Source organism: Drosophila obscura, unplaced genomic scaffold (genome assembly GCF_018151105.1).
Source record: "Drosophila obscura isolate BZ-5 IFL unplaced genomic scaffold, ASM1815110v1 contig_150, whole genome shotgun sequence".
In the NCBI taxonomy this organism is placed as follows: domain Eukaryota; kingdom Metazoa; phylum Arthropoda; class Insecta; order Diptera; family Drosophilidae; genus Drosophila; species Drosophila obscura.
In genome coordinates, this window is record NW_024542736.1 from 12,897,599 (window position 1) to 12,916,750 (window position 19,152).

Here is a 19,152-nt window from a genome sequence, read left to right on the forward strand (position 1 = left end):
AGTGCCCTCTTTGGTTTGACACCTCTATTATTCCTCTATTATTTATAACAAAATATAAAGTGCTGTGCTTAAACCGGAAAACGCAGAATCATAAATCTACCACATCTGGTAGATAAATCGAGCAACACAACGAACACGCAACATAACGTCCAAGAAAACTGAACGGCAGCAGCAGCAGGTTCCAGTCCAGTCCCAGCAACAGCAACATAAAATACACAAAATATAAAGAGGAAGCAGCAGAGCAGCAAGGCACACATTGAAAAGTGTTTTAATGCTCGAGAACAGCTAGTAAAGCGATATAATTACATTATTAAAGTGTGCAGTAGCCAGCCCCACACCCGAAAATGCTTTAGAAAAGGCGATTTTCTTGCATTTTCTCTCTGGCGAGGGACCAACAGACCCAGACCAGAGTTGCCAGAGGACGAGGATGACTCCTGCCATATAAAATCGCGTACAATTCGTCCAAAAACACGCATAGACGGTGTCTTCTGTTGGCTTGGCAAATAAGTGGCAGGCAGAAATGATGTACACAAAGATAATCACAATCGCCACCTAGTGCCAGCAGTGCAGTGCAGGAGGGGAGCAGATCTGTTTCGAAGGAATTGGAACTGGAGTTGAGTTAAGTTGGTGTTGGTACTGGTGCTATCTACCCAAATACGCCGGCGACGCCACAGCCGACGTTTGCCTTGTTTAGCATTTAATTCGGTCTCCGTGCCTCTGCGTCTTGTTATAATTTTGTTGTTTACGTTTATCTGTTGAACTCTTGTCCTTCCAACTGTGCAATTTGCCATTAATTGTTAGTTAACAATTACCCTCGTTGAGCATAAAAATCAAAATGAAAGCATCCTTCTCACATTCGCCATCGAAATCGCGTCCAGCCGCTAAAGCAACAATAAAATTACACCCGTCCAAACCCACCTCGTCACCGCCATTAACAATTAACGCTCGGATCAGCACGATTTCGCCAGGACCAGGATATTGTCATCCAAATTGAACGGAGAACAGGAGAACGGAGACACGATTCTATTGGTATGTATTGCATCTCATAATTAAAGGCCAGACTGATGATCATTCTCCATATATCTTTATCCCTAGTTTGCTGTGCGTTCAATCGAATTTTTCACCACATCGCAGCTCCATAAGGTGGGACCCATTATTTGAATTAGCCTTTAAACCCTGATGTGCACCATCGAGATACAATTGTTATATAGATAATGGCTCCCTACAGAGCATAGACTTCAAGTGGGGGTAAACCTCAAACTATAGGTATATATGTATCTTTAGACAACGAATAGGATTTCTTCCGATTTGTAATTTAGTTTACCCGTGAACTGTTTGTTCCCAGTGTCTCTCCAATCCAGTGTGGAAGTCATGTCCAAAGCAGATTTGACTTCAAACCAGTATCCATGTGAGGTAAAGCCAACGCGGCAGGTGATCTCGTTCAACGCATTGATTTAGATACCACTGTAATCTTTTGATCGGCGGGTAAAACAAGCACGAATGTATAAAAATAGCAAGTAGGCAGAAGGCATATACTCTCCATATAATGTCATGTTTTTTGCGAGTTTCCAATCCAATCTTGAGCATTTTTAATATCCTGCAAACTCTCCCAAAGAACTAAAAAAATCTATGGATGGATATATAAGTAAATAGATGGATCTCTGGATCGATTCATGATTGGATGTGTAGATGGATATCTGTGAAAGTGGTACATTAGGACAATGATAGATCTTAAATCCCAATAGATTATATTCTTCTGAGACCTTAGACCTTAACCTCTTTCAGAATACTTCTTAAATATGATTATAATGATTTGCTTTTGTTTATTTCAGATACTGCATCAATCAATAAGGATCCACACAAATAGAAAACTTACAAGAAAAGAAGAGCAAAGGAGCGGAATAAAGAGTTGAAAACTTAAACGAATTGGACTACAGCACAACAGCTTCAACAATCTTAAAGGACTTGCAACGTCTTGATTTCATATATTCTCAAGCGTTGGCCAATTCTCTTTTGTGTTTGTTTTGGTAAGTGCATTCCGTCCTTCCACATTTTCGTATTCTAAGGCCACAAATTATGCATATTAAATTTACAAATTTACGCGCAAATTGGAGGCACTGGTCCGAGAAATATTCACAACTCCCCCAATCGCAACACTAGCAACAGCGTGAAATCGAATCACATTTCGAAGGGTTATTCGCTGTGGCAAAGTAGAGTGGTAAAGGGAATAGTATTTACTTGATTGCGTCCCAAGTATGCGCCATATCGAACATATTCACGTGGAAGTGTGCCTTTTTTACATAGACAGGGTACCCTAAGAGTACAGGGGTATATTTAAATACATTGATACATCCGACTCAGAGACAAGACGAGCTAAATCAATCTGATTTTTTGTAAAGACTTCATGGGGATCAAATTGAATTACGTTTGTTTCCGGACTGCCCCCTCAAATTCTGTTTCATCTTGTGTACGTACATATATGTATGTACATATGTACATATACCTGTATTTATGCCCGGGACTCAATGAGTATAGGGCAGGGCTCGCCGGCCTTATAAAACGGATGGCCCAACGACTGACAATTCACATATTTTTCCCCATTTTTTAAGGAGCCACTAATGCCATAATATGACGTCGAAAGAGCTGCAAGTTCCGACCCCTGGTATAGGGAATTATTAGATTCGCCAGAAGGGAGCGTTTCCGACCCCAAAGAGTATGTATATTCTTGATTAGTCCCAATAGCCTATTCGATACTTGAGTACCAGATATCTTAGCTTCGAGGCACGTGTGCGTCAACTCAAACTGATTCATTGGTGTTAGATTTATTCATTTCAACTCTTAAACACGGGACTAGGGCCAAGACTGCGTTTTTCCTGTATTTTTTGTACCGTAGAGCACGAAAATTTCACGCACAAATTGTTTCCGTTCCTCTGTACGTTTCTATGGAGAACAATTCTGTTAGTTTGAAAGATTACTGTCTGGCACTTTGGATGGTTCCTTCTCTTTGCTGCTGGAAGTATAACAAAATATGTTCTAAATAAAACCTTGGTCTGTCTTCGCTATGTCTTTTCTATCGTTCTTGGCGATGCATTGCCGCGTCCTTGCCCCGTATTCTGGCTTCAGCCAGGGATATGTGGGCTGTTGGTAACCTGCAAGAAGAGAGGGAAAACAAAATAAATATCAATAAATAACATGGAATGTTGGAAAACAAAATGAGGGAAAACAAAATAAATATCAATAAATAACATGGAATGTTGTTTTGGGGCAGGATTTAAATTGACGATTCAAACTTAATATGGCGGAGACCCGAGGCATGGACCCTTTATTTATTATACTCAAAAAGTATATGTATTCACCGTGAGATATAGTTTCCGTTGCCCCGAATCGGTATATAATATTCTATATGAATCCCATAGAACCAACTGCTCCCAAGGCAAGGCTTTAAGAGAAAGCTTGATTGTTTATTATATATATATATTATTTTATATATATATAAAAGAAAGTCGTGTCTGTTACAACACTTATAGCTCGAGAACGGCTGGACCGATTGCCATGGTTTTTGATTTGTTGGATTTGTTTCCGTCCCGAATAGCAGAATACATCTTAAAAACTCGATATGCGCAATGAATAGATGCATTTCAATAGATTTTGATTTTTTTATTACAAATATCGAGTTTTCATTGATTTTCTTTCTCCATGTCAAACATTTGTTGTCCAATCCTGTCAAATAGTCAAATTCCCGAAAATAATACCTAAGATTTATTATACAGTATTCTACATAAAATCATCGGAAAGGAACGGAATTAAGGGAATAAAAAATCAGTTTGGTGGTTTTATGCGAGTGCACATTTTAATAACAATGCCGCGTCCTAGAAGATCTAATCTTTCCCAGCGAAGCCGTAATGCAATTAGGCAACGGAATATCGTGAGTCAATTATATGATGGAGAACGAGAAATTGCACGAGAACAGCGCCGTGTTAGTATGGAGCAAAGAAGGGCCTTAATTCGTGCTTCTCAAACACAAGAGCAAAGAGAGGCAGCCCGTTAAACGGCTAGGTTAGAAAGGAGAAATCGTCGAGCTTATCGTACAGATGAACAGAGGAATAATCTTCGAAGTGCAAGAAGAAATGGTTCAAGTATTGATTTGAATCGAGCAGCGTTTCTGTATGATTGCACCATCGACTACAGCTTGCATCGTCTATCAAGTTGGTAGATATGTGAACTTCAATGAAGCAATTTGGCGTATATTTTCATTCCCTATTCACGAACGTCATCCCACTGTTTTACATATATAATGCACAATGTGACTTTGTTTTTTTCGCTTACAGAAACAACTGGAACTACCTTAGAATATCGGAATCTTCCTTTGATTTTCATATGTTGAAATATAATGCAAATTACATACATATGTGTGTATGTACCTAAAATATTGCAATGAATCAAGCAATTGAACTTGTTTTAGAAGCAATCAGCACTCTAGCAGGAAACTCTAGAAACGAGTACTATATTGGTGATATGGCTTCGCATTATACTCTTCTTCCCTCGCGATGGATATCTCACCTGAGAATGTGAGTGTTTCCGTTCTGAACTGTTAACAGTTAACTGGCAACTGGCATAACTTTTCCATCAACAAACTGGCAGAGGCACTATTGACCTTCGGTAATAAACTGTAGTGTGCAATAGTAGTATTTCCCCCAGTTCAAAGTTGCCGTGTTCTGGTTGCCGTGCCGGTCTAGACTGCCATCAGACGCCATCGTTGAGCGCAATGGCGGTCGTTGTGCGCCGCCTTAACCTCATTAGAAACAAATGAGGCTGCTGCCGAACTCTACCCCTCCCATCCAGACAGCCAGCCAGCCAGCCCGCCATAAGTATTGTTTTCAAACTTATTTGAAAATAATTTCCATTCCATTCCACATTTGTTGTTCAGTTGGTTAGGAAGGGCGCTCTGTGCCGATTTCTGTGTGCCCTGTGCGGTGGTAGGAAATTCGCTGAGGGGAGGGCTTCCACTCTGCTGCTAGAGTGGGTCGGAGTGGAGTGGGTCGCTAAATACAACCCTTGCCTCACCCCCGCCCTTTCTCTGCACATGGAGTGCACGGACTGTGGCAGCGTTCGAACCAGGGCTCAAAATCCATCTCTCCTTTGGCTCTGTTTATGTACAATGCGGCCAAGCGGGCGGGCGAGCGACTCTGCCCTGTGGATGTGGGTGTGGGTGTGGGTGTGGACCTGCGCATATTGGTTGCACACACAATGACTCCTATTCCTCTAGTGCCGTCTCGCTTCGTCTGCCGCAACCACGGACACTTTGAAAAGAACATCCTTTGTGTGTTTGTTGTACATGAAGCATCATTATGTTGGAGGTCGCACTCGGCACTCCGCAGGACTCTGCTCCACCAGCAGATGGTGGGGGCCTGGGTCTGCTCATCAATTAGGTTCTCGATATCCGTACATAAATGACGTAAGCAACCGGAATGCAACACTCCGCATGCAACAATTGTGTGTGGGCAGGGGCTGGGCGCTGTGTGCTGTGGGCTGTGGGTGCGGGCTACCCCCAAAAAGCAACCGTTTATGTACTGCCGCTTCAGCATGGCTGACAGGAGGCTGACAGGAGGAGGGGTGCAGCACTGCTGCTGCTGCTGCTGCTGTTAACGCAGGGACTCAGGATTGGAGGATGATTCATTCATTCATTCATTCAGTTTGACTTTCAGCTTAGCACTGTCGCTTTTCGCCGCTCGTTCTCAACGCTCAACGCATTGTCATACGTCGCAGACTCCTCGTACTTTGTTCCCTTTTGGCTTGTGGCTGAGATTTGTCAACAATTAGTGCGGATAACAAGCAGCGGTGCAGCTCGTCTCCAGAAGTGGCAAACCTGTGTCGGAAGGCATTGTGTGTGTGTGTTTATTATCTATATCTGTATCTGTATCTGTGAGTGAGTGTGTCACACAGCCCTACTGCAGGCTCTGAGCTGATCTGAGCTTAGGCTCAGACAGGACTCAAGTCAGTCCTGTCAGTTCGCCGGTACGTCGGGCACCTGGGCAACCGTTTGGCAAAAAAAAACTGAAGGCACAGCCTACGGCATTCGAAGCAAAGCCCTCATCTTACGCTACACTTACCTGTCAATCATCAGAGCTCTCATAACTAGCAAAGAATAGAGCGAATAATAGCCCCGCGGAGCGTACGCAATCTAATAGGGATAGCAAAGTGATTCATCTGCCTTGATCCCCAGAGGCCAGTCCATTCCTTTGTTGTTCACTCAAACACGCAGCCCGAAAATTGATTAGAGGGCTCTGTTATTATTTCATAATTTCCATTCAACTGCATTTCGGAATGGAACGGAACAGAACGATTCCAAAACATTCACTCGATATTAGCGTGGATAGAAAATAAGTGATGCGAAACGCAGGGGAACTCCTTGGAGAAGCGTTCTGATATTTTATTATACCCGTACTCGAAGAGTTAGATTCGTGGTAAAAGTGGATGTGTGTAACGCAGCAAAGGAAATGTTTTCGACCCCATAAAGCAGATATATTCCTGTTCAGCATCAATAGCCGAGTCTATGTCTGTCTGTCCGTCTGTCCGTCCCGCTGAGCGCCTAGTTTTCAGAGATTATGAGAGGTAGAGCAACCAAATTTCGTTTCCAAACTCATGTGATATCACACTGTTACAAGTGTATCTCAAAATTTTGCCACGCCCTCTTCCACCTTTGCAAAGGACCAAATTCTGTGGCATGCTTAATTTTAAAGATACGAGAAAACGAAACTGCTTTTCACAGTATCGTAGAAAATTACCATATCTACAGATTGCCGAATCTGGATCAGATCGGATCACTATTATAGCCAGAATGAAGAAATAAATTTTCAGTAGCTTACCCCACAGATAAAATATTTTAAAATTCCACACAAATCATAAGCTCCCATAAATACTGACTGAGTACGGGTATAAAAGTTGAGTAGAGATAATGCTGCCGGTCAACGACATAATAGTGAACAAACATTAAATTATAAGTGCATAGTTTTCCTTCTTTCCCTAGAAGCGATTGCTCTGATTTTGTCCAGATGTACAGAAGCAAGGACTTTCGGCCCCAAAAGGGTAGAGAGGTGGTGTCGACGGTTGTGCCATACGGTTTATAAGTTTATCCCTCCTCAGCTTGGAATCCATCTGTCTGAAACTTTGAGCAAATCCTTTCGTTTGCTGTAGTTGTGCAGGCCACAATATACCACGGATCCACCAAGAAAAACAATAATTTGTGAGAAAAACTGTAAAAAGTCGTAAAGCTCTTTTCATTCGAGTCTTTCCTTTGTTTCTTCTTTCTTGTTACGGCGTGACCGTCGGGGCGTATAAGCTGAAAGGCATTCAGAGCAACCATTATTTAAATCAAAACTTTAATTCTAAACATACCCAAAGGTCGGAAAAAGGGAAAGTACCGTCGCAGAGGTATCAACAAACCAGTATTGTGCGCAAAAGAATGAAAATTAATTAGGAGATCAAATATTATGATCTGTTTTACTTACAGCTCAGAATCCAGATGGGCACAATGCGTGCCTCAATGCTATCAATCTCTCACAATGATTTCCGTAGAAGTGGTGAGGACGGGGAGTCCTGCCCTTGGATACCGTAGACTCCGGTTCTCGGACCTGTTCGAAATCAGACCTGGGCATCCAAGCCAAACGATTTGTGAAGTATACATATATATATATCAAAATAATGATATGAGGCATTCGCCTAAAAGTTTTTAGTACCAAAATACTTTACAGCACAAGGGAGCTACTGGCTTACATTTCTGATAGTGTGCGATGCATTCCCGGCATCAAAAAAGTGATGGGAAGCATCCTTTGTGTAGCTCGACTTAAGTGCGACTGGGACTAGCACCTCTCCTCGGGCGCCTTTCCGAAGATTCTTCCAGTAGCAATTAAGCCATTGAGGTCGTGTTTGTGGATCTTTGATGTTTGGTGGCTTTTACCTATTAAACCAGAGAGATGCTCAAAGATGCGCCTGAAGAGCCGCCGCGTCGATTCCTTTGGCCACGAATGGGGGAGAGAAGACTCTTGGACCTCAAGTGGCCAAAGCGTGTCCTTCTCCTAGAGGCGCCTACTGCTCTTCTGTCTCTGTCTACCCTCCTCTCCCCACCGCTCTCGGCTGTGACGAGCGTTTTTAATTGTGCCTCTCTTTGTTCTTTTTGCTGTAATGGAGTGCTATGCAAATGGCGTTTTGATGAATTTCCTTGGCTCTTTCCCCTGGCGCAGAGAGGGGGGTGGGTGGCGCAGAGCGGCGCTATTGCTTTGAACAACATCCCCTGTTCATCCCCTTTTATCACTGCGTGTGTGTGTGTGTGTGTGTGTGTGTGTGTTGGTGTGGGCTGTTTGCTTGTATTAGTAAGTCCTGGGCTGGCAGGGAAGTGCCCCACCCCCCTCCCCGCCATCCTGCATCCTCTCTGTAGTTTTGCTTTTGCTCTGTTTTGTTTTTTGTCCTCGTCCTTTGTGCCTTGTTGTTGTTGTTGTTGTCGTCGTTCGCTGGCGTCGACAAGGACTCCCTCGGTAGTTGGGCACCCCTCCCATCCGTCCCATCCCTCTCCCCTTTGGCTGCTGTTGCTGCTGCAAAAAAGGGGGAGGAAAATAAGAAGAAAAGAGAATATTTTTGATTTACCAAAAGCGCGATGCGATGCGATGGGATGCGATGCGATGCTTACTTTCTAGTTTTTGCCTGCTCTCGTGCGCGTCAGACAGAAGCAGCCGCCGCTGCTGTCCTCTCGTGTGTCCTCTGGACCATCCCCACATCCACATCCCCTGTGAGACAGTGTGTGTGCGTATTTCTTGTTCAAATTTTGTACATAATGGATTATTGTCCTTCCCTTTGCGCCCTCTGCCATGTGCCTGCTGTGCCCCTTCCTCTGTGAATGCTCTGCTGTATTGGTCGATATCGTCAACCAATCAAAAGCGCCCTCAAAATGGCCGCCGTTCAATTCCTTTTGCATGTCCTTTGATAAGAATTGAGCTGCCGTCAAGCAGAGGCAGCAATAAGTGCCGGTCATTCAGCTTCCGCATCCTTCAGATGGTTCTTACAACCGCTTATGATGGGATTATAATGATGATGGGGGGTGTGGGTACTCCGATTTGTGCTTGGAAAATTGGTTTTCACTCGTGACTTGTAGGTATGTCGGGTTTGTGCCTGAAAATATTCCTAGGGCAAATATTATCTATTATCCGGGGATCTTAATATCCTCTCTGAACGAGGCTCTCAATGTGTACACTCTCTCACTTGCTTAGGAGTACAGAAATAAGAATAAACCCATAGCCATAGTTCTCATGTACTGAGAATAAGCCTACAATCCGACAGATAAATAAAGTAATTAACATTTTACTCGTTTACTCTTCCTCATTTTTGCAGGCCTTGTCTAATTGCCTTCCAAATTCGCAAACGAGCGCATCTTCCATGTCCCAGATATTTGTAAAATACGGGCGTTTGTGATTTTCATACAGAGAAACGTTCGTTAATCGTAGTAGCTTAGGCGTAAGAATAGGTAAATATTTAGCAAGAGTTGAGCCACCAAACGGAAACGGAAGGGAAGGGAAGGGAAGCAGAGGACAGGAGCCCACACACATCACCGTTCTGCGTTCTTCGTTCTTCGCTGTTTGTTCTTTTGGCTAGCGCTTGGCACGACAATCGAAGCCAATTTAGAGTGTGGCATGAGTGGCCATCATTTGTCGGGCATCCACCGGAAACATGATGATAATGAGTGTAGTGGGCCACGACCACCAGTACCCGGAGAAGAGAGCCGTGTTAAAAAGGTAAGCAACATCCTCATCCCCATCCTCCACAGGTCCCCATCCAGGGCCCACCCACCACTCATGGATTCGTTTATCTTCACTTTCAACAGATGACCGAAGGGATAGCATTGGATACTTTGAAGAATTCACCGCCATCCTACCTGAACTGGGCCCGCACGCTTAACCATCTGCTCGAGGACCGCGATGGGGTCGAGCTCTTCAAGAAGTACGTCGAGGAGGAGGCGCCCGCCTACAACGATCACCTCAACTTCTACTTTGCCTGCGAGGGTCTCAAGCAGCAGACCGATCCGGAGAAGGTCAAGCAGATAATCGGAGCCATTTACAGGTGAGAGGCAGTGACAGTGACAGTGACAGTAACAGTGACAACAGATCTGCGGATTGTTTCCCCTACTGTATGTTGTGCTCTTCCAGGTTCCTGCGCAAGAGTCAACTTTCCATTTCTGATGACCTGCGCTCGCAGATCAAGGCGATCAAGTCGAACCCAGAGCTCCCGCTCAGCCCGCACATCTTCGACCCCATGCAGCATCATGTGGAGACGACCATCCGGGACAACATCTACCCCACTTTCCTCTGCTCGGAAATGTACATACTGTACATCCAGCAAATGTCCGCCCTCCAGGAGCGCTTCAGCAGCAGCGGAGCGACGGGCGGATCGGGCAGTGCCGGCAGCAGTGGCAGCGGCAGTTGCGGCAGCAGCTCCACTGGCGCCTGTGCTTTCCCGTCGGCTGCTGCCAAGCAGCATGTGACGGCAGCCGGAGCTGCTGTCTCGCCCGCTGGTGCCTTCATCAACCTACCAGTGAGCAGCGTGAGCGGGCCGCCAGCTGGCACCTGCAGTGCCAGCGGCAGTGTGTACGGTCCCTCGACCTCGGCCAGCTCGAGTGGCTCCATCAGCGCCACCGACACACTGCCCCGCAGCTCCACGCTGCCCACGCTGCACGAGGACTCGGTGCTGTCCCTGTGCGACGACTTCGAGAAGGTGCAGATGCAGGAGGGGGCCAGTCGGGTGCCCGTCGACTACCCGATGCGACTGACGCGGGACCTACTAATAGCAACACAGAAAAGAAGACTGGAAATCCGACCTCCTGGGTATGTTTTTAGGCGATCCCCAGGGATATTTTAAGTCGAAGAAACATCAGAGGGGATCTACAGACACCCACACTTGTGTTTGCCTTCAGTTTTTGATTATTTTTAATGATTTCTTGTGATTAACTCTCATCATTTGTTTAATTTTTGTTTCTTTTACTTTTCTTTTTACATATGATATTGTTGTACATCAACGATCACAAAACACACACGCACGCACACGCCCACTCGATCCCTGCCATACGCATATCCTTACGACTGCGACTGCCACAAACCCATTGAACGATCCACTCGATCCACCGATCCACTTCTACCCGCATACTCGTCTGATGTATGATACGTTGACTTGATGATTTACATTGTGTTTTTCGTTTTTGTATCATTTTTTTGTTTGTGGATTCTGACGATACACCTCCATCCTCCCCCAACCCCCACGAACACACGAACATTAAACACGACCGATCGATCCACATTATACGGCATGAATATACTGTACCGATCTGCATGCGATTGTGATTGTGAATGTGAATGCGAGTAGAGCTCATGGTTATGTGTACACTGCGAGCACCAATACCTCGTATGTCCCGAACTCGCGGGTTGATTCGGAAAGGGCAAGCGTTAGCTCAGGCGGCCGCACCGACTCCGACACCATGTCGCTGTCCAGTTGTTCCATGTGAGTAGCAGAGCTAGAGCCCAGAGTCTGGCTAAGCGAGAGATGAGAGAGGAGCCACTACCACTGCCATGGATGCTGGAATCCCACTGACATAACGGCTCTATTAAATAATGATCCTCTCCTTTCAGGGATGGTCGGCCATACATACAACGCAGACACAGTTCGACGGAGAGCAAAGCGATTCGCCAGAGTGCCATGGCGAATAAGGAAACAAACACCTTTCAGGTAGCGCAGAGACTGGGAATTCTCCTGAACGGCTATAACCCTCATTTCACACATCCTTTTTCAGGTGATACCTCGCACACAACGATTACATTCAAACGAACACAGACCGTTAAAGGAGGACGAGCTCGTCGCCTTGCTGATACCCAAGCTGGAGGAAGTGAAGCGGAAACGAGACTTGGAGGAACGGGCCCGCCTTGAGGTAGGAAAAAAGATTACCTAGCCAGCGAAAGTTATTAGTTAAATGTCTCTTATTTTACAGAGAAATCCTGGAGCTGCACTGTTGAGCAACGAAAGATCTAGCGCCAGTGACCGGGCCTTTGCCGAGGCGATACGGGAAAAATTCGCACTGGATGAAGACAACGACCAAGATATTCTGGACCAGCATGTGTCGCGTGTGTGGAAGGACCAAACGCCGCATCGCTCACCTGGTACGATGTCCCCTTGCCCGCCAATACCGTCGAGAAGACGGACAGCCACCCACGACTCGGGCATGGTCAGCGATGGGGCGATGAGCTTAAGTACGATCCATCAGATCCAACCGAGAGAGTCAACCTTTATAATCCCCAAATAATCCATAGGTGGACACTCCATGAAGCACTCGAAATCCATGCCCGATCACAGTTCCTGCTCGAGGAAGTTGACAAACAAATGGCCTTCCATGAACACAGACAGTGGTATTAGCATGTTCTCAGCCGATACTGTTATGAAGTACAAAGATCCAAGGTAGGAGCTACCTCCTCCACTGAGCTCTCTATTAAACGGGCGTACACTGATCTTTCCATCATCACTTTCAGCTCCCGCTCTGGTTCAAGCACGGCCTCAAAACTGGAGGAAGCGAAACGAAGACTGGAAGACGAGCCGCGGCGCTCTCGTCGATATGCCCAACCGCAGCTACAGCTACAACAAAGCCACATGATGCAACAGCAGCCCCTAGCTTCCTTCAGCAGTAGCAGCAGCGGCGGCAGCAGCAGCACCCTGCCCCATCAGCCAACATCGTCGGCGCCCCCGCCTCTGCCGGCCAAGCCGCCAGAGACGATCGTCGTGTTTATGTTCTGCGATGAGCCCGTTCCGTACAGAATAAAAATACCCGGAACTCAGCCAACCCTGCGTCAATTCAAGGACTATCTGCCCAGAAAAGGTCACTTTAGGTATTAATTTGGACTATAATTATAATTCGGCTTAATGATTTACTTCACTAATGATTTTACATCACCCTTTTGCAGATTCTTTTTTAAGACGCACTGCGAGGACCCGGACAGTCCAGTGATTCAGGAAGAGATTGTTAACGACTCCGACATACTGCCCCTATTCGGAGACAAAGCGATGGGTCTTGTCAAGCCATCCGATTAGTGTTTAAGCATTTAGCGTAGATTTTGTATTAAGGCGGCAAATCGTGTGGCAGTGGAGGAGAGTGGGTGCTTTGAGGTATAATTACGCATCTTAGAGCTAGGAGCTAGGAATTTGAGAAGTAATACAGCTTCTTCAACCGGAAATCAAAAGCTATATACATTCAATGGACTCTTGCAAGCATCACAAACTACGAGTACTCTTCTATGGCGGAGTAATGTATTTTTCTGTAGCTCTGTTTCCCCAATTTTTGAATCAATCAACAAACACAAACTCATCACCGATCATCGACACCCACACACACAACTAGAGCATAAAGTTTACGTGCATGCGTTTGTGTGTGTGGCTGGCTACGCTACCCCCCAGAAATCTCCCGCAGTCCAAGCAGCAGCAGTGTTTGAGTGGGCTCTGAAACAAGGCAGAGAGATTATTCGGGCGGGGGGACGTCAGACAGACAGACAGGCTGCACAAGAAGATAAACTAAATTCGTATATGTAGGAAGGAGTTTAATGTGTTTGTCCTGAATTCGGATTTGTTACCTTTATACTAACTACGGACTGCCTGCAATAAATTTTGTTAATATTTTTGTAATGTGCATTTTATGATATGATGATATTAACAAGGTTCTATTCAACTCGACGAAAAATCAAAAGATAATCTGTTTTATTTTTGTATAATCTATAACACACAGCATACGATACGAACTTACAATTTATGTATTTATAAAATGTATTTGTAATTGAGTCAATCTCTCTCCACCAATTATTGTCCATTAAACCATCCATAGGCCACATTTCCTTTATTTACAAGCGAAGCGAAGCGATCCCAGATCCCAGCAGTGAACCGAACCGAAACGAAACAGGTACCGAAAAGGTACCGAAGGCTGAGGCTGAACAGGATACACAAACAGGATCGGATGATTTATTTAAATAAGTTTATGCATACACCATTACATACTATACATATTTTTTTAAGAAAACTGAAATAACCGCAGAAATATGAAAATGCAAATGCAAGTAACGGATAAATTTATTATATCAAACATATTTTATTTGTGAAATGCATATAGATTTAATAAAAAAAACATTACATGGATAGAACATAATTGAACTGATTTCATTCGGAGAGAATGGTGGTGGAGATTCGCATCCATCCCCACTGTCTCCTGTCCACATGCTGTAATCTAAATAATAGTCTCCAAGTAAAGTGAAGTATCTCAAATCGATGTGATCTCTAAACGGCGGTACAGTCGTTACGCTCTACGTGGCTTGCGTAGTTCTGTTCGTTGATGAAGGTGTGGGTGCATTTGGGGCAGTGGAAACGCCTATGTCTATTGGTGCCAGGACTTTCGTGCTCGCGCAGATGGGCCTTCATGTTGTACATTTGAGAGAAACGCTTGTTGCACAGGGGGCAAGCGAACGGCTTGTCTCCGGTGTGAGAGCGCGTGTGCCGCTCCAAATGGGCTTTCGTTCGGGTCTTGAATCCGCACACCTTGCACTCGAGCCGCTTCGTCTCGTTGTCGTGAATCATTTTGTGCTTGTAGAGGGCCACTTTATGGACAAAGCGCTTGGAGCACACCTCGCACTGGTAGGGCGTCTCTCCGGTGTGCCAGGCCATGTGATGTTTCAGTCGGAATTTGCGACTGAAGCGTTCGGGGCACTCGGGGCAGGCAAACTGTTTGACAGGCTCGTGATTCTGCAGGTGCCCAATGAAACCGGAATACGATTGCAAGGTCTTCCCGCACTGGTCACAGACGTAACCAGGAAAGTGCTCGCGCTTTGTGTGGGCATTGTAGCCGCGCCGGCTGCCAAACTTTTCGGGACAACTCGGGCACTGAATATTTACGGTGTATTCGCTCGAGCTGTCCTGGTCTTGGTCATCTTCGACATCTGAGTCTAGAAATTCAATTGTGTTCTCTAGGTGGTCATCAAAATCACTCATCGTCTCCTCCTTGAATAGTTCGGCTTCGCCTGGTTCCTCGTTGAGCTGCATTTCCCCTTCTTCCAAAGCCTCCACATCATTTATAATGATCTCGTTATCAATATCTAGCTCTAGGTCGACCGACTGAAACTCGTCTTCCTCTTCGAAAATCGCATCCTTTAAAATGAAAGAATGCTCTTCACCCTCTTCTTCCTCTGTGATTGTATCTGTGTCCTCAACTGTCTCGACTGTCTCTGTTTCATGGTCCAAGTACTCCTCCTCTTCAGCTTCGATCACGTCTCCATGGCCATCGAATTTGTCGATGTGCTCCACTTGGATGTCGCTCTTCGACGCCACCCTTCTAAGGTTCTTTGTGGTAAACGGACTGTTTATCAGCTCCAAGATCTCCAGACGCAGCCTTCTGGCGATTTGTATTGACTTGTGGTACCGTGTCAACTTCTCACAACATTTTTTGCATATCGTCGACGCCTCCTCGCGCAGCTCGTAATTTGTGCCCTTTGTGCACTGTAGAACCAATTCACTGAGAAGAACTGGCGGACGTCCTACTGTCTCAGTATGTATATTTTTTGAAACACGCACAGAAAACTGGCAAATGCAACAATTCATTTTTTACCGAATTCCTGTTCCTACGAATATTTACAATTTACTCGGTGTGCAGAGTGACCGCGGATGTATCGACTGACCCACAGAAATATACCGAAATATACCTTCTTCTTTTTAAAATATACCGATGAAAACACATTTTTATAGCCGGCTACGAAAAAAGGGGCTGAACAAAAAAATTCCACACATCACACACTTTTCCTCGTGCAGTTTCATGTCCCTATTGGGATTAGGATTAAAATTTTGATTTTCTCTTATCTTATCGATGCTTAGGAAATAATATCGGTATTTTTTTACGATAAGCGAAACGAATTTGGCGGGTACGTTACCTCTATTTTGAAAATATCAATATAACTCACACCCCTTGGGGAGCACTGAACAGCACCAACTTGGAGCTTAAAGCTCCAAAATTCATTTTATACGTATTTTATATATATTTCAATTATAAATTCAAAAAATCATTTTTATTTCTTCACGGAGATATCAAAGTTCTTGTATTTGGACGAAGATAGTAGTATATCCTTTGTTTTGTAATGGTTAGCAGCTCCAAAGGTCTATTGGCAAACACGATCGTGAGCTTATATTCAGAACAGGTCAACATTTTCAATGCATACCTTACAGCTTCCATGAATTTTAATTTTCTTAGCACCCTCGTCGTTATCAATTCTTCCGCCGCCAAGACACTTGGTACACAGTCCCAATTTCTCCATAGCACTTACATTCTTGTCGTAGATATCATCTAAGACCGAAGCAATAAAACTGGGAAACCAAATAAAAGCCTGGCAACATTCTTACCATGACTATCAGTGTTCCACCCACGCACGACAGTCCGGCCATGCCTCGTATCACCATGGATGTAAACCATGATCAATAAATAACGAAGTTTCCCATCTTTGATCTCAACTCTTGGTACCTTTAATAGATTGGCGGCTGGACTTGTGTAACTTCGTACTAAAATTCGGGAAAAACATTAAAAGACCCTCGAGAGTTCGTTCACTTTGAGGCTAGGCTTACGGAGTGGCTTGGCATATTGCCCAATCGGGGATAAGTAATTAGATATTTCATTTTTTATGAATAGTGAAAAAAGCTGACTATAATTTTGAGAGGATTCCAAATTTGTAATGTAGGGGATATGTGAACAGTTGCACACTACTGATCGACTGGCTTTCCATGAAATTTACATTTCAATGAAATGCTGGCGCCGCCTCCTTAGATGTTTTGATGTTTATTTTAAGCAATGGAGCCTAATATCCTTCATCTGAAGTTTCAATCTCGTAGTTCGTGTACTTGGTTAGTAGAATTCGTTTCGATTCTGAGTGATCCGCTCTTCCATAACCCTGCAAAAACCAAAACTGAATAGCAACAAATATCTAATCTAATGTCACGGATACAGAATACATACCGTGGAATGTCCATATACCTTCAAGTACTTCTTTTGAGGGTTATGTTCAATACGTCCTCCACCAAGGCATTCGGTGTCCAGTGCCCCCGATTTGCAGATCTTCTGCGTACGCTCATATATATCCGCTACATTAAATAAGCAGCGCTATATAACAAATGTCGAAATGTGAGAAACCATGCCATGCTTACCATGCCATTCGCAGTCTGCATAGCCCCGAACAATCAGTTTGCTGGGCTCAGAACCGTCTTCAGTCTCTTTCCCGGTCACCTTTATGAGAATATATTTAAAAATGCCTTGGTCCTCAATTTCCACGAGAGGAATAGCAGCTAGCTCTGCCATTTTGTGCGTGTTGCTTTTGATTTGTCGCTGTGCTTGCAAGATATTATAAGTTTTTCTATATAGTGCCGTAGCAGCTGATTTCAGCATTTTAGTCGATATGCAATATCGCACAAAAATACCGACACGCGGAATCCAAAGTCGTGTATCTGATGGAACAACGTTAAAACAACACACAAATAATTATTATAATAGTTTCAATTTGCGCAAAACTTCCGCTAATGTGCCAAACTAAATATTACTTACGCCGGGCCAAAAAGTATTTGTATATTATCAGCAAAAAATATATATCGATATATAAATATATCAAGTGTTTATCATCCCTGACCTGAGTGGTATTCACAACAAATATACGAATTTTTTAATTTAAACTTCTTTTGAGCTGGCGGTGAGGTAAATAAAAACTGTGAGAGAGATGAGCGCAACGCGTCCGCACTGCTTCGTTTGCGGAAAAATAAAGGCCGTGGGAGTGTTCCAGCTTATCGAAGGCAAGACACGTTTAGCCAGATAAGAATGTTTGGAGGGCTAATGAGTATGACTTTTTTTGCAGGATGCATTGTGCCAGGAACATTTAAGCCCATAAAGGATATATTAAAGTACTTTGAGAAAATAATCAATCAACGCTTGGACTTAACGCCGGCCTCTGTAGCGTGCAGAGACTGTTTAGAGTATCTGTTCAATTACGATCGGCTGGTGAGGAATCTCAGTCAGGTGCAACGCCAAATCGCGGATGCTTTGCTTGAATGCAGGAAAAAGAAAACGGAAACGAAGCCGTTGGTCAAGAAAGAGATCGCAAAAGCAAGAGTGCAGGTTCCAACATTCAAAATAATCCACAACGACGTCAGCTCTACGCCAGCACAAGAGGAATCTCCAAACACATTATTCTCCCAACAGGATAACGCAGAATCCTTTAAAGATGAACTGGAGGCAATGATTGAGGAAGATCCGGAGGAATTCCAGTTCACCGACAATGAGGAGAGCATGGAGTCGTCTGAGTCCGAGATATTCGAAACTTTGGATGCCCCATGCCACATATGCGGCGAACTATTTTCGAGCCAGGAAATCCTAGAGAGACACATTAAGACCGACAATTGCCAGAAAAACGAATACTCCACCTGCAATGTGTGTGGCCTGAAGGTCAAAGACGACGAGGTCCTCGACTTGCACATGAACCTTCACGAAGGCAAGACCGAGCTGGAGTGCCGCTACTGCTCCAAAAAGTTCTCCCACAAGCGAAACGTTCTGCGGCATATGGAGGTGCATTGGGATAAAAAGAAGTACCAGTGCGACAAATGCGGGGAACGCTTCTCCCTTTCGTGGCTCATGTACAACCATCTCATGCGCCACGACGCCGAGGAGAACGCTCTCATTTGCGAAGTGTGCCATCAGCAATTTAAGACCAAGCGCACCTACAAGCACCACCTACGCACCCACCAAACCGATCGTCCGCGCTATCCCTGCACAGAGTGCGAAAAGTCATTTGTGGACAAGTACACCCTGAAGGTGCACAAGCGTGTCCATTTGCCAGTAGAATCCACATCCTAACCGGCCAGCCAGTCTGTCTCCCAGTTGCATCCAGAGACAAACAGTTGGTGTGAGTTTACAATTGCATTGTAAGCCGGAGCTAGCCGGGGCTAGCCGAATGTTTTTCTAGTGCTATCTAAGTAGTGTACTCTAGACTGTGCACAATGTAGTAATAATATATATAAAGTAAATACATCCATATAACCATATAAGATGATGAATCATCAGAAGATAAA

The 19,152-nt window shown here is 44.6% G+C and overlaps 5 protein-coding genes across 7 annotated transcripts; 2 read left to right on the forward strand and 3 right to left on the reverse strand.

Annotated features, from left to right (window-relative positions):
- The first annotated feature begins 12 nt into the window (after nucleotides 1–12).
- Nucleotides 13–13,975, forward strand: LOC111066691 (axin). Of its 3 annotated transcripts, XM_022355496.2 has the most exons (13): nucleotides 14–1,029; nucleotides 1,096–1,143; nucleotides 1,833–2,027; nucleotides 9,382–9,782; nucleotides 9,872–10,107; nucleotides 10,194–10,868; nucleotides 11,404–11,538; nucleotides 11,667–11,763; nucleotides 11,828–11,962; nucleotides 12,023–12,281; nucleotides 12,342–12,486; nucleotides 12,558–12,911; nucleotides 12,987–13,975. In XM_022355496.2, exons 4-13 carry the CDS (start codon nucleotides 9,681–9,683, stop codon nucleotides 13,111–13,113), a joined length of 2,265 nt encoding a protein of 754 aa, XP_022211188.1. In that variant the 5' UTR covers nucleotides 14–1,029; nucleotides 1,096–1,143; nucleotides 1,833–2,027; nucleotides 9,382–9,680; the 3' UTR covers nucleotides 13,114–13,975. The 3 variants fall into 3 exon arrangements, with proteins under 3 accessions (XP_022211189.1, XP_022211188.1, XP_022211187.1); XM_022355497.2 differs by lacking the exon at nucleotides 11,404–11,538 and having other exon boundaries at nucleotides 13–1,029; XM_022355495.2 differs by lacking the exon at nucleotides 1,096–1,143.
- Nucleotides 13,976–14,138: 163 nt separating this feature from the next.
- LOC111066687 (zinc finger protein 771) lies at nucleotides 14,139–15,722 on the reverse strand. The gene has a single exon (XM_022355491.2). The coding sequence runs from the start codon at nucleotides 15,655–15,657 to the stop codon at nucleotides 14,344–14,346; it is 1,314 nt and encodes a 437-aa protein (XP_022211183.1). The 5' UTR covers nucleotides 15,658–15,722; the 3' UTR covers nucleotides 14,139–14,343.
- Nucleotides 15,723–16,096: 374 nt separating this feature from the next.
- On the reverse strand, nucleotides 16,097–16,822 carry LOC111066690 (sex-regulated protein janus-B; the record flags this gene model as incomplete). Its single annotated transcript, XM_022355494.2, has 4 exons — nucleotides 16,097–16,208; nucleotides 16,269–16,393; nucleotides 16,450–16,605; nucleotides 16,669–16,822. Coding segments are annotated over 4 exons (525 nt in total), but the record flags the coding sequence as incomplete, so codon positions are not given.
- Nucleotides 16,734–17,542, reverse strand: LOC111066689 (sex-regulated protein janus-A). The gene is made up of 3 exons (XM_022355493.2): nucleotides 17,245–17,542; nucleotides 17,057–17,181; nucleotides 16,734–16,991 (listed from the first exon to the last, which is right to left on the reverse strand). The coding sequence occupies exons 1-3, from the start codon at nucleotides 17,480–17,482 to the stop codon at nucleotides 16,899–16,901; spliced, it is 456 nt and encodes a 151-aa protein (XP_022211185.1). The 5' UTR covers nucleotides 17,483–17,542; the 3' UTR covers nucleotides 16,734–16,898.
- Nucleotides 17,543–17,708: 166 nt separating this feature from the next.
- Nucleotides 17,709–18,947, forward strand: LOC111066688 (serendipity locus protein beta). Its single transcript, XM_022355492.2, has 2 exons — nucleotides 17,709–17,880; nucleotides 17,943–18,947. Exons 1-2 carry the CDS (start codon nucleotides 17,808–17,810, stop codon nucleotides 18,935–18,937), a joined length of 1,068 nt encoding a protein of 355 aa, XP_022211184.1. The 5' UTR covers nucleotides 17,709–17,807; the 3' UTR covers nucleotides 18,938–18,947.
- Nucleotides 18,948–19,152: the final 205 nt, after the last annotated feature.